The following is a 17,521-nucleotide window of genomic DNA, read 5'->3' as shown; positions in this document are numbered from 1 at the left end:
GGGGTGTGTAGAGAAGTAACAGGTAGTGATGAGATCATCTTGCCAGGCTCAGACAGGAGCTTTTATTTAATGTTATAACATGAAGGTGCAGATGGGCACAGAAGACTACAGCCTCTGCCAGCTGGTCATACAGGAGTGATGTAGTTTTAAGTTTTCTCATAGCATATTCAATTCCATTTAAATATTGCAAAATGCTGAATTGTAAATGTTAACCTAGCCATGAATAAAAAATGCTGATATTTTATTTAATAAAAAAATAATTATGCATAGTCTGCCTTTATTGTATTATTTAAAATATTTCATTTTACATGTAGACTACAAGTTATTGCAGAGTTATTTTTTTTAATATATATATATAAAGAGAATTTGTTTCTGCCACATAAAACAGGAGACAGACTTTTGTGGGCTACAAGGAAAACAGTTTGCTTTTGACTAGGGCTTTCATTGTCTGGGTGTGGAGGAAAACTATGGTAGCCAGTTTACATGAAACAGCAGGAAGTACTTGCTTTTCAGGAGTGTTATCCAACTCCTGTTCTGAAAGAAATTCCTTTACGGAAAAGAGAGCTTTCTCTTTATTCTCTATCTTGGAGGTCATTACTTTCACGTTCTATATCTATGCATGGGAGATGTAACTTCCAGTATTTAAACTGCTAACCGATAAAAATGAGAAGTGGAGGTGGGGGTGATCCTACTGAGGCAAACACGTTCTTACGCCACTCTTTAATAAAATATTGTAAGGAATAGCTAGAAAGCTTCCCCTTTGACTTTCATCTGTCAGGTTTTGATTGTAACTTTGTAAAGGAATTGGTATTGACTTCTATCAGGCAGTTTCGGAGAAGAGGTGAAGAGCCTTCTCTCTTGACTTTCTGTATGTTTTGTCAAATCGAATACTTCCATTTGAAGTGCGAAGTGAAGGCTGATGTCAAGAAATGCCTTCAGCACAAGCTGGTGCCGGTCTCTCGCGACTTTCTTCTTTCTTAAAAGTATCAGATTAGATTGTAAAATGATGGCAATCTAGCTGGACATAAACAGGTTTATTGCAGGCTCAGCAGCCATTACATATCATTAGTGAAAGGAGGCAAGGGGCAAGGGGACCACTTTGATGTCAGTTTGATTCTTTTTAAGGACAAATGCATTCAGATGAGAAGATGCTAACTTTATGGCTGCTTGTATACTTGAAGTTCAGAACCTATTACTCTATTGCTTTGTCCTCTTCGTAACCTTACAGTCAACTTACTTTCAAAGCAAATACAAATTATAAGAGCAGTAGTGTTAATAGGGGAGCTGGGAATAGGACGTTTTGGAAGCCATTTTAAATTACATTGTTTATGAAGAATATGGTTTATTAGCACCAGACCAAATCTGTTCAAAATGTGAATATGTATTTTTGCAATGTCACATACTTTTCCTTAACAGTAAAACGGTAGGTACAATTAAAACAGGGAAATGCATCTTTTACGTCAGCAAATCTGTCCTCTGTGACATGAAATGGTTTTTATTAGAGGACCTAATTTTACTTTTGGACAACTGCTAGAAGTGTGTGTGTAGTCATGAAAGGAGAGACACATTCTCTGTGTTTTGAGGTTTGGTTTTTTTTCCTTACTGAAGCAGACGTAGTTTATTTACTCTCTGATATTTGCTTCACCCTTCTTAGTCATAAGATAGACCTTTTTCACTGTAGATGAGATGCAATAAAGGTTACAAATTAGAAGTTCAAGGGAAAATATCTGAATAAATGTAATTTTATTGCAGTGAATCTCTTTTTCTGTTTCTTTGTTACTGTTACTTAGACCTGACCTTCTTCCAGGATTTGATACATCACGTCTCATATCTTGTTCTTTTTCTGTGTTATTTTATGAAGTACTTTCATTTGTCTCATTTGGTTTAAAACAAATCATACATTCACGTCCTAAATGTTTCACTAGTCAGAATAATTAAGTTGATCAGGTCTGGGAGCATTGGAAGGAAAATAATAGGGTCACTGAAGCATTCAGGCTCTAATGGGAACCTGAGTTCATTCAGATATCAAATCTAATAATTGCTTTACACCTGTATACACACTCCCAATGAGCAAGTTCACATTAAAGGTTTAGTGGTACTCTTTCAATACTCTGTTTCAAGGGAATTTTTAGTGCTGTTTTTAAAAGACTAAGTTGTTTTGACTTTTTTCAACTTTCTTGTTGTTGTTTTTGTGTATCAGTTGTAGTTTACCTGATTACTCATCCTTATGCACTGGCAAATATTTTTGCATGAGAATTTCTTACTAGAGGTATGATATGAGTAACGTATTACAAATCACATTTAATAACGATCAGAAAAATATGAAGGCTATCGTCTGAGTTTCACTGCTTTGAAACAATTTATTAGCCAAGTTAAAATTTACTGTATACAATTTAACAGTATTCAAAGTCTGAAACTCTTGAGTTTATAAATGGTTGTGTGTGTAGCACAGCATAGGGATTGTAGGCTATTGTACTCATAGCCGTGATTGCTGCTTGAAAAAGGCAATTTCATAAGGATGAGGTAAAAATCAGTATTACTTTGTGAGGTTGTATGAGAAATGAAGCAATAATTATAACTTCTCAGTTTAACTAAATTCTGTGACAGATCTCCATGAATGCTGGTGGTAGAGGCTGTCACAAAAATGGAAGTAAATTTTATCACAAGAATAAAAAAATACTGACTAGGAAAATGACAGCTATTCATAGCAGGTTTCAGTAAATTCCAGACTCGAATGCTGGTCACAGTGCTGCTTGTTATTGGAGAGGATTTGTCCTGATGCAATCGTTCCTCTTCATCATCTTTTTATTTTCCCACCCTTATAAGTTTAGTTCTCAGCTGAGAATTCAAACTGAAAAAGAAATGGAAAATGGCTGTATATGTGCCTGAATTGTACTGACATGAAGGCCTATTTTCCTCTGTAATTTTAAAGGCCAATTACCTTTGGAGGAAAGGAGAAAAATAGATTGATTTATCTTGTAACCCCTGAGGCAGGCATGTGTTGTCTCAAACGAAGGCTTTTCCATTGCAACTCTTGTGGAAGAGCTTTCAATGCATATCCCAAGTGGTACAATTAACAAAGAAAGCAAAGTTGAATTAAAATATTAAATAAATCATTTAAAGGCTTAAGGTATCTTAGCTTATTGGGCTGGGGGGGGTGGTTTGTTTGTTTTGTTTTGTTTTAATCTTTAAGGCCTGGAGTAAGCAATAGTAAAATTTATTTTAAACAGATTACTTGAAAATAAGGTTTACAAATCCATTTTTATTCTATAAATGCTTAACTCTATTAGATTCTCTTCAGCTCTAAATAGGATAAGTATTTATTTGGTTAATGGAATTGTGATACAGATGGTCAACATCCTTGATTCTGGTTGCAAAAGTATTACTTTTATAGTGTTCCCATACTGTATTGACTGTGGTCACAGCTGGATTGCACTGAGCTGGTAAATGTCATCACACATGCTATTTAACATTAAAAATTCTCACATTATTCATTTTTAAAGCATTTTTATGTATAACACATAGAATATAAATAAATGGTTTTTCTACTGATGTTCTGCATTTTCATACAAGTCAAAGGCTACAATTAACAGTGCCCAGCAAGCTAGGTCTGAGTGGCAGCAGTAAGATTAGACGTGTCTTTGTTCCCTTTTAATCTGAGTGAAACCTCTTTGTGTCAGCACTTAAATCCTTTAGCTCTCTGTAATTCAGACCTGGCTCTGTACTACAGTGCTTCTGGATATTAACAACTTTTATTTAGCAAGTTAAAAAAATCCAAAAGAATCCAAACATCCACCTATGTTCTGAATGAGAAATTGTGCACCTAGGCTGGTCTGCAAACCTTTTTAAAACGAAGGAACTGTTTGTTATCTAAATGAGTAACACTTTTGAAGCAAATATTTTCAAACAGAATACATATCTACATACAAATCTATCTTACCTTAAGGCTTACTATGTTATGATGGTAATTTTGGCACTCCTGACTTCTGCAGATAACTCAGGAGATGTGTGTGTCTGCTCTCTTCTGAGGAGGAACCATTCAGTCTTGAAAGACCTCCTTTTAAATCTGTTACAATTCTCCTTAATGCTTTTTCCTCCTATCTTAGAAATCTTCTTAATAGCTACACAGACCCATTCTTTTTCTTCCTCCTTATTTCTTCTAAAACTTTCTTTTTTACTCTTCAACAGCTTTTCTTATGTATCAATATATTGGTAAACATCCCACTAACCCAGTCAAGAACATAATTTTTAAATTATTATAAGATCAACAGATGATGCCTTTATAATCAACTTGTTTCAGCTGTTTATATGTGCTGTCTGGTTTTGAGGGCTTAAAAAAAAAAAAAACAGACCAAAAAAACCCAACAAAAAACGCTGCTATTTCTTTGGCCTAAGGGTAAGTTTCTTTTTCTCCATCATAACAACATATACTGTATATATGCTCAGGTTATCACTCAGCTTTCCCATGAAAGTCTGGGATTGGACTTAAACCAAAATAAAACAGGCTTCATAGAATTTGACCTCACAGCTACAGGGTTTGCTTGAAATCTCAATGTTTTCTTTGAAATTGATGCTAAAATAACCATTTTAGCTGTCATTTAAGTTTGATTGTCAAGGATTTGAGATTCTGTTAAGGTAAAAAAAGCTGAGAACAGGGATGTTGTATCATTTGGTCTTTTCTCATCTTTGATTACAAAAATATCAAATCTGAAGGAATGTAATATGACCCAGTGTGATGGTTATAGAGGGTCTAGTTCAGATTTTGCCAGGCATGTGTAGGGTGCCTGCTGAGGTTGAAATAAGAGTGTTTAAAAGATTAAAAGAAAACATATTAACTGTACAGTTTCCCTTAACCCAGTTAGAAAACTGTTTTATTTGCTTGTTTCATCTATTTGCCATAAAGATCTTTTGAAAAGTGCTGTCTATTTCAGAGTTCTTTCTGAGGTGTTATTTTGGCTGGATTTCTCCCATAACTGATTTTTATCTCATTGCTGTTTTTTTTTTTATATAGGCCACACATTTTGAAAGATCAATTTGAAATCAAATCTCACAGGGATGGACTGAATCTTAACAGAATTGAGGTTAGGAGAGCCATTTTCTCTCAAGGTGCTGTTTCTCAAAAGGATTTTGTTCTAGACACCAAGAACAGTTTTGAAGCTCTTAATTTCCTTGACTAGTTTATTTCTCAGTTGGTATTCTCTAATAATGTCATAGGTACAGACCAGGCAGTGTAGAGAACAGTGTTCAGCTGTAGCTGTTAAAGAGATGCTGGAGATTGATGGGCTTCCCTGCTGTTTTACCCTGTATCAGTTCTGCTTCTGTCTTACGTTCTATCAGTTCCAATTTCCAAAAAGATTTATCTTTCTTTGTTGGTAAGCTAAGCTGATGAAGGTGCATGCAGTCAAAAAAGAAAAATAATAAAGTTAATTCTTGTCATGGGTTGCTCTTTAAAGCAATTGATAATATGCTGTTACATCAAATGACGTTGTAACTTGGCTTCAGTTTTCTGTATGCGTGAATGGCTCAAGGAGAAAAGTAGAGGCTACCCAGGCTAAAGGGATTTAAATTTATTCTAACTTGTCCCAATTTTAATCAATGATACTATATAGAAAATATTTAGTTATCTCTGTCAGAAAAAAAATGACACTTGTAAAGTGCAATTCAGATTTCCACCTTTTTCTAAAGAAGAAATGCCGATGTCATCAATATCACAGGTGCAGTGTTTTCTCCTTGGAATTATCATCTATTGTGACAGTTTATCAATTTAAAACATTCTTAGATGACCAGCTTACTCATTTTTTTGTGCAATCATTCCATACTTACAGGAAATTATCTTGTTCTTCTGATTGCTTTCCATGTTATATATGTTTGTGGTGCTTGCTGAAGTACCTGGGACTGTATGAGTATTTTTCCTTGGGTTGCTCATGAAAAGAAGATGTGTTTCAGTAGGATTTCCTAGTGAACAAAGTTTTACATGAATGAATAAATAAATGTTTGATGTAAATGCTTTCATTGATTCCCGAAGGCATAGGCCGTACAAATTCCCTTACAGCATGCATTTCTGCATCTTTTGCATAGTCAAAATTATTTCAAAAAGATGAAATTTTAAATATTTTATTCATTGCTGCGTGTTCTGCCTTCTTCATATGGTCATTCGCAATTCAACTCAAGCTGGTACCTTCTTTCTCTGAGAATTAAACACCTTTTATTATTGTCAGGTATGGGAAGGTTAATTCTTTCACCTTGGGGTGGTTAGTCAGCAGGGAGAAAAAAAAAAAAAAAAGATGTAGTGACTGTGCAAGTTAATGGTGTGAGCTTTTTAAATAAATTAGCATTTCAGAGTTCTCCTTACTGGGGCTCATGCCCTCCAGCATGTGCTCCAGCACAACAGTTGCTAGCTGAGCAGCCAATGTTGTACACTACCCCTTTTCCAGATTCAACATTTTGGCACTATTTGAAGCTGCTATTAATCTGATTGACATAGCATTTATTAACTAAGACGTTCTTTAAAATATGCGTTGTTCAGGTATGAGGGTCCTGTGACCACTGTCTTTGAAGAAGCAAAACAGTTGTGGTAGTATTTATTCCTGAAAACCCCAGTGTTCTTTTTTAGCCCATTTTCCTACAACATAAGTTTAGGTGCTTCGCCTTCTGCATGTAGGTTAATGTTTCAACCTTTTGTTTTTAAAAAAGAGCAAAAAGTAGTCATCTGTGCCAGTTGTGGTTGGTTGTTGGTTTTGTGGGGGTTTTGTGTGATTTGGGGAGTTTGTTCTTGCTGGTTTTTTAATGCTAATCAAGGGGTACTGCAGTTATTTACACTTGGGAGGACCTTAGATACTCTCTGATGAGCACTCTAGGAAAGTCTGCAGGGAAATACGATTTCAAAATCAGTCTAGTGTTTGAATTGACTGCTGCAATTAAGGCACAAAGAAACACTTCTAATGGTTTAACTGACTGGAAAAAAAAAAAATTTAGTCCTGGAGAGTTAGTCGACTAAGGAACCAAGCCCAAGGTAGCAGTTTATAATATATTTATGATTTTAATATAAGGCATATCAAAGAGAGAACTTTTTTTGTGGTTGTTACAGGGTAATACAAATTCCAGTCGAGTACCTTTGAGGTATGGTTTTGTAGACCCTGTCTTTTTCTATTATCAGATATCTCAGTGGCATGACTAGTCTGTTCGATTGCACAACAACTATATTATTACTAGCATTGATTGCTCATGAAAAGTAAGGTTTATAATTAGGAAAGCACAAAGTTACTACCTGGAAGAGTGGATAAGAAGAAAGCAAAATGGAAAAGTCACTTAATCTTAGTATTGCAGTTCTGCAAAATACCATTTATTTTTCTTCTAATACAACTCGGTTTTATGTTGATAGCAAGCTACTGAGTTAATAAATCTGTTGCAGCTGTTGAGACTTCTCTTTTAATAACAGAACTAATGAAGGAGCATTAAGGAAAGGGAAAATACATTTTGCAGAGTATAGTTTTTGCAAAAATATTTTCCTCTCCCCTACCACTGTGGTTTTAATTGATTGTAATTTCTAATGCTTTATACATACAGAGTATAAGGGAGATTGTCTTAAGGGTGAAGTTGTCAAATTCCATAAAATTAAAATAAATTGTCTAAAAATAACTGTTTAGATTTTTTTTGTTTACTTCATGGCATATATTTATTGTGCTTATATACTAAGCTTATTGTGGTTTTGCTTTTTTTTTTTTTTTACATCAGTAGATTTATATTATGTGGTGAATGATGTGTATGTATCAAAAGCACATCTACAAATATCTTGTATGTTGTAGATTTATTCCCGTCTTGGTACTATCCTGAGTGCAAGAAGACTCGAGCAAGTAATTGTTATTATAACAAAGTCCATATATTTCTTCCAGTGGAGGCGTAAAGTTTGCATGGTCAAGATTACATTCCAGTATTATATATACTAAAAAGGAACCACTGATTTGATTTCTCAGCATTTAATTGTATATTTGCTTCATTTGAATTTGATCCAGCTAGCTAAAAGATGAAGATTATTTTATGATATAAAAATATGCTTTGTTTTCCGTTTTAATCCTTCATTGCTCTACCTTTTAGTGCTACAAGAAAAGGTCCATTCAGCTGATTGAGAGACCACTTTTAAGTTCATGTGTTCATTTCTGAGATAGATTATAATGTCTGTAATATGAGCATTGTGGATGCTGCTTAAATGCCCTACGTTTTTTAAAGAGATGGAGTTCTGGCATTAAGTGAGAAACAAAGTCTTCATCTACATAGGTAGATGGTTTACCCAGAAGGCATGACTGATACACACAGAAACTATTATCATGTTTTCTAGTCATTTTTACATGCTTCTGAAGTATACACCTGAGCCTTTTGGCAATGATTTTTGGCTTAATTTTAAGTACTCTTACGTTACTGCTACTGCCTTTTATTTTCCCTCCCCAACCGCCCCTCAATACAAGTAAATAGTTTTACCATTTATTGATGTTATATGTAGTTTTATGCTAGAATAGTCATAGTCATGTTTATAAGCCAGTCTTGCTTTGTGTTATATTCAATATGGTCTGTAATGTAAAAAAAAGTAAATACAGCTGTTGGAGATAACTCAATGTGTATGTTGAAAGTGTTATAAATGTCATGATTTTTTAAAATTTTTGCTTGAGTCACTGAAATACCAGCCCAATCCAGTTTCAGATCCTAATATGAAACCCTTTGTTTTAACCTAACGAATATGTTTACACATATACAAGCACATTTTACATCTAGTGAAGAAACGAGTCATTTCTTTATGTGTATGTATATATGTACGTACACATATTAATGCTTCTTTTTTTAACCAGACGTAAATATGCGCGCACACACGCGCAAGGTTGCTTGCAGATTCACTGTTGAATAAAACAGGTCTCTTTGTGAAGAACAAGAAATACTTGTTCAATCTCCAAATATCAACCTCCAAAACTTTCAGATACATTCAGGCTTTCACGTTGATAGTAACTAAACCGAATCCTCCCATCCCTTTTTATAATGAGCTGAAAATGTTATTAAAGTGTAATTTATATCCTGCTTGCTTTGTTTTAGTAAGACTCACTATAAATCACTCTAAGCTAAGAGAAGAATCTCTTGCAAATGCTGACATTGTTTCTCACCAGTAATAACTGAATCTTTGTACCCCAGTTTCCTTGATTAGAAGAACCTTGTGGTTCTTTCCAGTCTCTCTTGAATCTTCCATATTTTTTATTCCTATCTCTAGAAAATAGAATTAGTTCCGTTTAAAAACTGGAAATAATTTAAAGGAATACATTACTTCTAATAATTGGGAATTTACTTTGTTTGTCATTAGCTGAAGAAAGAAATTATAATGCTTTTAGTTTTTATGGTTTTGTTTTGTGTTTTCTTTAAGTCCCAGCTCAGTTGTGCAATTACAGGAGAATCTGAACTGTCATTTGCAGAAAATGTTGATTTCATCATCTACCATGTTGAAAAAAAAACAAAAAAGAGAAAAATCTAAAAAAACACGTATGAAGAAGTCAACAGTTCTTAGACTCTCTTAATCTGTTTTTAACCTGTACAGTTGACAATTGTGAAATTATATCAAGAAATAGTCTACTGGTGAAGGCGATTCTCCCCACTGAGAGCAAGTATCCCTAGACTCTTTACTAGCCGCTGTTATAGAGGAACAGCAGCCCATTTGAGTTGACAGCTTTCCTTCCTGGGTTTTAGACAGCGTTTTTGTTCTTTAATTTCCAGTGCCTAGTGACATTGCAACCAGTGTAGAGATTTATTCCCATGCAAAACAGATTGACTTAGGGTAATTTGAATACTTTATGCATGGATAGATTCATTAGGAAAAGGAGGCAAGGCAGAACTATAAAAAGAACTAATAATCTTGCTAAAGGAGCCGTTAATTCCCTATAGCGTTGGAGACACTTTCATTGAACAGGGAAAAGGAAGGTTGATTTTGCAGAGCCCATGCAGTCGCCACAGGCATCCTCTGTTCTTTGTCCAGAAACAGATCACAGAGATGACTTTCTTTGTCTTCTCCAGAACCTTATTTAATGTGCTTGGACCATTTCGGGCTTTGTTAGCTTAGAACAGAATCACAAAATGGTTGAGGTTGGAAGGGACCTCTGGAGGTCATCTTGTCCACCCCTCCAGCTCAAGCAAGGTCACCTAGAGCCAGTTATCCAGGACCGTGTCTAGACAGTTTTTGAATATCTCTTAAGGATGGAGACTCCACAACCTCCCTGGGCAACCTATTCCAGTGCTTAGCCACCCTCACAAGAAAAAAGGGTTTCCTGATGCTCAGAAGTAACCTCCTGTGTTTCAGTCTGTGCCCATTGCCTCTGGTCCTCTAACTGGGCACCACTGAGAAGAGCCTGGCTCCGGCCTCTTTGCACCCTCCCTTCAGGTATTTATATACATTGGTGAGATCCCAGACTGGTCTTTGCTCCAACCTTTCCCCTGGTCTCCGGAACATAATGATTCAGTCAACAGCTTTTTCAAAGTATGTATTTCTACCCATCGGACATGTCGGGGGCTCGTGCTTTATGCTTGAACCTTCTGCCTTGGCCCAAGTTTAGCACTCTCCCACAGCAGTACCAGTAAGACGTGCTTTCGTAGCCTTTTTATATGCTGCACTGTGGAAACAGAGCTAAATCGACTCATTTGGAAAAAAGCTGAGAAAACCTGCTTGCCTGCAGTTTGTCTGTCAGACTTTTTCCTTCTGGAAGTGACTGTTGTTTTATAATATTCCAGTACTATGTAGCAGTTCCAGCCATATATTGGGACACCCTGAATCTGTAGCAATGTAGATACTATACTGATACAAACAAAGAGCAGCAACTTGAAAATAATACGAGATAACAGAAAAGGCTAGGTCAAAAATAAGCAGTCACAAAATAAAAAAAACCACCACCACAAAACCAACAACTGCATGGCAGGACCACATTTTAGAAAAAGAAAGATCAAAACCTCCAGAAAAGTAAGTGAGGGTTATTTTTTTGCCCCTTTTTGTGTTTGTGCATGTGTCTGTTCATTGCTTTAAAATTTTATTTTAAAGGCATTTAGGAATGTGGCTGGTACTTCACAATTGTTTTCCTGTTATAGAGACATATTTATTATTCATTACAATAATTACTGTGTAATATTTATACTAAAAGTTGTTCACATTGCACAATCAGGAAATGCTTAGGAAGTGGCTGATTTAACTGTTCTATTTTTAACTCTGTACCAAATTATAGTGAACAGTGTTAGCGCTTTTATACTTGTAGCATCTAGTAGGCTTTCCACCACCACACCGGTCAGTATGTTCTCATTAAACTTGAAATGTATTCTTCCAGAGCTTCTGTGCATAAATTGTTTCTAAAATAAGATTTTTACCCAGAATTTTAGTTATTGTGTGCTGTTTCCAAGGGGACTGTGTTTCAGGATTCTCCTAATGCTTCTATCACCCAGCTTCTCTGATCAAGAAAGTAATTTATTGCTGATTGCAGAACTCTTGAACTCAGTCTGGCAGCTGCAGTGTGAAACTTCTCTGATCCAGTCTCCTAGTTACTTATTTACATATCATTTGAAATGATTTTCAGGGCTGTTTGAAAACCTCTTGACATTGCATTATCCATGTTTCAAATCTTATGGTGATTTGTTTTTTCCTCTCTTTGTATTACAGATAACAAACGAGTAACTTTGGAAAGGTCTCGTTCTCGCCACAATGGAACAATAGCAGCTGTATGATTCTTCTGATGCCAAAGAATTAGTGAATTGTTTTATTTACAGTTAAATGGATATACTTTGAAAAGAGTTTATCATACAAATTGGCAATGATCATAAAGGAATACTGGTATTGATTAAATGAGAAGGTGTATAAATGTTATGTATTTTAAAAGCTATTGCTAAATAATCCACATACTGTATCTTATTACCCCAACTACCAAGATCTGTAAACAGTGTTAAACAGTAGGATATATATCTTATTTTCTTACGTTCTTTCTTTTCTTCCCTACACCCCCCCCCCTTTTTTTTTTTGTTTTTTTAAAGCTGGCAACTTACATGAAAGGAGTTGGGGATTTCTAGGTTATGTTTTATATGGGTAAGAAAATACAAATTTGTTGAAAGAATACAGCTGTGGATTCCATTTGCAGTTCTGATTTGGACATGAAAGGAAAAAATAATAAAATTGTATGTTAATAAATTCAAAGATGAGCTGGTCTACATTATCAGAATCTTTTTGTAACCATAAAAAAGCAACGCATAGGTTGCTGAAAGTCTTATCTCAATGTAAAGCCTGGTGGATTCACTATTCTGGCTGCAAGTAGGACATACCACATATCTACACTTTTGGTGATATGATGATGTATAGTTACTTATCACTGCTAAAAAAAATTTAAATATAGCAGAGCATAGGATTTTACCACAATTAAATGATATCAAGGGCAGGATATGTTTTTAACTGTATCTAAGGAGGGATTTTTCTAATTATGCACTTATATATTCTTTATAAAGATATTCGGGGGAAAATATGATTGTCCTATTTTAATTACGCTAAAAATACCTTTGTGTAGGTTTTTAGAGACAAGCTACATTATGAAGTTATGCAGAACTGCCTCTGAGTTTTTCCTCTGTTCTCAGGTAAAATATGTAGCGGGATCTCTACCGGTGGATTTTAGTGCTGAGGGTTTAGCAGCTCAGAACAAATTTTCTACCTGGAGCACTATATAGCAGTGATCAATGATTGCAGCAGTCTGATCTTTTGGGAAGCTCCTCCCATTCTACTTTGCATACAGGCCCCTTGCACTGCAGTACCTCAGGTGAGCAGTCAGTGTCGTAGCTGACGCTCTGTATGTTCTGCCACTCCGTGGGAAACTATCGTTCCCTTTTCTCCCCAGACTCTAGTTGAATGTACAGTCTGTTTGGTGTTCAGGTCAGTCTTCACCATCCTTTTTACTAAAGGTTCATTGCTTCTCTGGATGGGATGGAGGATTTTAAGTGGGAGTTCCAGTGGAACTACTCATATGTTGCTCAGCTATGATATTTAACAAAACCAGGATACTATAGAGTAGATGGCACTTGTTCTCAAATTATTATTGCTTTTTCACTGATTGATGAATTATTATGAATACTTTTAATGCCTGGTGTTACGGGGAACTTTTTCTTAATGTTGTGTAAAGAATATTTGGAAGGTAAGATGTCACATCGTCTTCTGTGCACAAACTGCTAGCTCTAGAGGAGCGCTTGATACTGGGGCAGTGTAACTTTGCACTACTGCTTGAGCCAAGCATCTTTGTACAGCAGATTCTTTTTGCTTCTCTGGTAAGATACTATCTGACTAGTTTGGGATAAATTCTCACAATTTCAAACTACAGTGATCAATATCCAATTATTGTAAGAAAATATACAGCTCCTTTTCAATCTAGTATTGAAATATTTTTTTTTTTAAAAATCGTCTTCAAAGGAAATGGGGGCTTTGCCCATTGCTATATCTCTAAACATAGGAATATGACTGAAGCCTAGTGAAATGTGTGCTGTCAACTAATACTCGTCCTAAACTGTTTGGGGGGTTTTGTGGTTTTAGTAACAAACTAGAGAGTTGTATGGTACTTCAGGAAAAAAAAAATGCATGCAACAGGATCCTATCTCCCTGTTTATCAGTAAGAGATACAAAGAATTATATCCTGTTTTCGTGTAAGGTCAACATCAACCTTGTATTGAAGCATAACTTTTTAAAGTGGAACTATTCAATTTACAGTTCTAAAAATGTGCTTAATGTACGAAGCAAGTTTAAAAGGATTAAGTTCATAATGTCTATATAAATTTGTACTACAATCAACAGTGTATTAGAATTCAGATTTTAAAATGAGCGTTTTGCTGGAATTTACAAGTATTGGTATAATCTTTATATGTGAAAACTCAAAAGCTCACAACAGAATCTTTATTAGTGCACAAGTTTTTCATTTCCATGGGTTATATTTTTTTTAAAGCTCTGTGAAAGCTGACTACAGATTTTCAAGAACCAAATCTTAGGAGAAAAAAAAAGCAAATCCAAAATAACAATACCATCCAATGCTTCTATTTTACTACTATTTTTTTCATATTTGGAACATTTATATAATTTAATGGACATATCTGTTAGAACAAAAGTGTCTTTCAAAGGAAAACTAGTTTAGAAGATAATTTATGTAAATATAGGGTGCTCGTATTTATGAAGTCTAAAATATTTTCTGAAATTGATGCTGGTCACTTTGTCTTTTGATAGTTTTTCAGTCTATATTAAATTGCAGATATTTTTAATGTTTTTATTATTGATCTAATTTTCAGAGGTGTCACATGTTTATCTAGAAGTGTAGAAGAGTAGCACCTTTTTCAGAAATGCACTTGCCTTATTTTCTAATTTTAAAAAATGAAATATATCAGTTAAATTATATTTGTATTCAAAGTAATCCCAGAAAGAAAATCGCTGGAGGGTTCATACATAAATTTCTTGCTAATTATGTTTCACTATATGTCCTCTGAGACATTACATTAACAATATACCAGCACATCTGTTTGCATTCACATTTTACCAGTTACAAGTACTGAAGAGAATTTTTTTTTATGATGTTACACTGTTTACATTTCTTAGTTTATTTAAGAGGAAGATAATCTTACCTTTGCAATGAATTGAACTTTTGCAGTTGATATGGGAATGAAATGTTTAAATCATATACAAATATACATATTTGTTGCTTAACTACTGGCTGTACAGATCAGAAATGTAAAGACACTAGACATTTTTTGCTCAAGTTTTATGCAGTTTACTGAGAAAAAAGCGCAACACAATTTGTCATGTATGTTTGTTTGTGATTCAACAAATATCCTTTCCCAGCACATAAGTGATGTTTGGTTTAAGTGTTAATCATATTATGAACTGATGCTAAAGCCAAAACAAAATTATTGCCTCAGAGGGCATTGACAAACAGCTTCAGGAAGTATTCCCAGAAATACTATTACATAATTTGTTCTGGTTTTAGACAACCATGGTCAATATGAAAAATGTTATCTAAAATTATCTGTTCTTTCTTGAAAATTCAGATAATAATACAAGCACTCCCATAGTTCCCTTCTGTAATATGAATATCTGTATATTTTTGCATTTTTGTGTGTGGTATATGTACTACCTCAGACAAATGATGTAAAAACCATAATGTTCATGGTTTCTGTCCAAACCACAATTCATGAGTGACCTACTTTAAATTCATCCCACAATATACAAATGGTTTGCAAAACTCTGAGAATCTGGCTGAGTTTTAGGTTTGGCTCTGGAAATCCTCCTATAGCTTTCATTAAGAAAACTTTGCAATGTTCGGCTTTTGCATCCCTCAGGCAAATCTTGCTTTGATGGGTGAATTTAGTACTTCCTATATTGAGAACGATATAGCTGGTAAGTATTTAAAGCTGGTAATAGTTATGTGGGAACAAACTTACCTATATATGTAAATTGCTTCTTATCCATTAAACAAAGGCTTGGCTGAATTATACTTTAATGTTTGCCTTCAAATTGCTGAGAGGTCAGGCATAACAAATGCTAAGCGATAAAGCAATGTAAAGCCCACCTCTTATGTGCCATACTGTATTTGCAAGTTATTCATTTTAAAATAAGTATTGTAAGAAACCTCTACATCTCTTCTGCAGTATCTACACACACGCCCACGCATGCACACAAAATGTAAATAAATTAAAAAAGTCAAAGCAGATAAAGCCAAATCCCTCAGCTTCAGGTGTCTCTATTTCAGATCACATATTGCTTTTGTGCACAAGAAAGGGAGTCGTGTAAGCCTGTGAATTCTACAGTCCTGCAAGCTGTCACTCAGCACCCACTGATGTCATTAGAAGAATGTTAAAGGAGAAAGATTTGTTCTTGTAGTGCTTCTTTTAGCACTGTTTGAGGTGATACATATGCCACAGAATGTGAACAATAATCCGTTACGGTTTAGTCAGTCTGCTATCATGCACCATTTGGTTTCCCTTTTGGAAGTCATATGACTCCTGATGCCAAAAAAAAATAAAAAAAAAAATAAAAAAAAAAAGGTGACAGAACTCATGCATTTCTATTTTTTAAACAGCTCTGTGTTTGTATGTAATGTTTAAAATAGGAATTTGATGAAATCACAGCCTGGCCATTGTTAATCCATGTATTCTGAAAACTGTAATAAAGATATACATAACATGATTTTGCTAGGTGCGCCAATGTTTTCCTTGTTTATAATGATTATTACCTATTGAGTACCATCACCTCAAAATTTGTTTTTGTTATATAAAATTATCACGCTGAAATTACTTTCCATTTTAGTTCACTGATTTTTTTTATGGATCTCTTTTTTTTTTTTTTTTTTTTTTTTCCTCTGAGGTGTCAAGTATATTTGACTAGAATTTGGTGAAAAAGATGCCTTTTCCAATGGACGAGGACTTTAAAAACAAAATAATCCAAAAAAGTATATAATTAAAAAAACCTACATTAAATCATGGTGATACCGTTTTATTTTTACAAGAATAACAATAAAAGGGAATCACTAAACAAATTACATGGGTCCCTATTTATTTTAAGTGGCTGTATTCCAGTATAGTCTTTTTAAGACAGACACATAGTCAGTCAGACAGCTATTGTTGGTGTTTTCCAGATTATTTACTTCACTTGGGCACAAAATGGTCTTAACAGAATAGAAATTTGACAGACTTTTACCTTCAAAACTGTATATTGCACCTTAAACTACTTAATGATACCACCATAACAGACTGAAATGCACAACAGTATAGAGAGATAGCACTGAATTTCTGCAATAAGTACTTAAGATTCTAAAGGAATGGAATTCTAATGAATATGATCAGCCATGTTGAGTCAACACTCCTTAAGTAACTTTTTATATGTGGAAAAGATGTGCCAAGGGATGGTTGAAGGCACCATTTTCTCTTTAATGAACTGAACTATAGTTAGAATGCACTATTTGATATATGGTGAAGCAGTAGAGGGTTATGTTCTTAAGGGATTAACATGAAAAAAAAGAAAACTTCTGTGTGCCAGCTATAACTATAAATGCTGATTGTCATGATTAAGAAAAATGTAGTAATGGTGACCTACATATACTATATTCTTGTTGCTTATTTTTAGGTAAATATTCTTGACTTTCTGGTGTGGGAGTCTGGGATTCCCATCATCCTCTCAGATATTTTTTGCCTTTGGGAGATTGGCAGGCAGAATTTGGGATTTCAGAATCAGAATTCAGAATCCTGAAACAAGTAGCAGGTACCTTAATACCTTTCCAGGGGTAATTATTTCTGTCGCTTCCTCACATGCTTAAGAAATCCTGTATGTGAACTTAAGATTGATAGCAAGTTATGGTGCTCTGCCACATAGGTAGACTTCTTTCTTACATTTGGATACTTTCTGTAAATTTGAGCTATACTCCTCCCCTCTATTATTTCTTCCAGTCATCATCTCAAAATTAGCTTTTCTACTTTTTTTTTAAGGAAGTCAATAGTACTGGGCTGT

The 17,521-nt window shown here is 34.7% G+C and overlaps 1 protein-coding gene across 4 annotated transcripts in view; it reads left to right on the top strand.

Annotated features, from left to right (window-relative positions):
• Nucleotides 1–16,204, top strand: part of DIAPH2 (diaphanous related formin 2) — a 264,713-nt gene extending 248,509 nt beyond the window's left edge. For all 4 annotated transcript variants that reach the window (XM_052813767.1, XM_052813766.1, XM_052813763.1 and 1 more), the window contains one exon: nucleotides 11,669–16,204. In XM_052813767.1, coding sequence (XP_052669727.1) covers nucleotides 11,669–11,733 — 65 coding nt within the window. In that variant the 3' untranslated portion in view covers nucleotides 11,734–16,204. The remainder of the gene's footprint in view (nucleotides 1–11,668) is intronic.
• The last annotated feature ends 1,317 nt before the right edge of the window (nucleotides 16,205–17,521 follow it).

This window comes from Harpia harpyja, chromosome 18, assembly GCF_026419915.1.
Source record: "Harpia harpyja isolate bHarHar1 chromosome 18, bHarHar1 primary haplotype, whole genome shotgun sequence".
Lineage (NCBI taxonomy): Eukaryota > Metazoa > Chordata > Aves > Accipitriformes > Accipitridae > Harpia > Harpia harpyja.
Note: the sequence above shows the minus strand (reverse complement) of the source record. Positions and strands in the feature narration are given on the sequence as shown.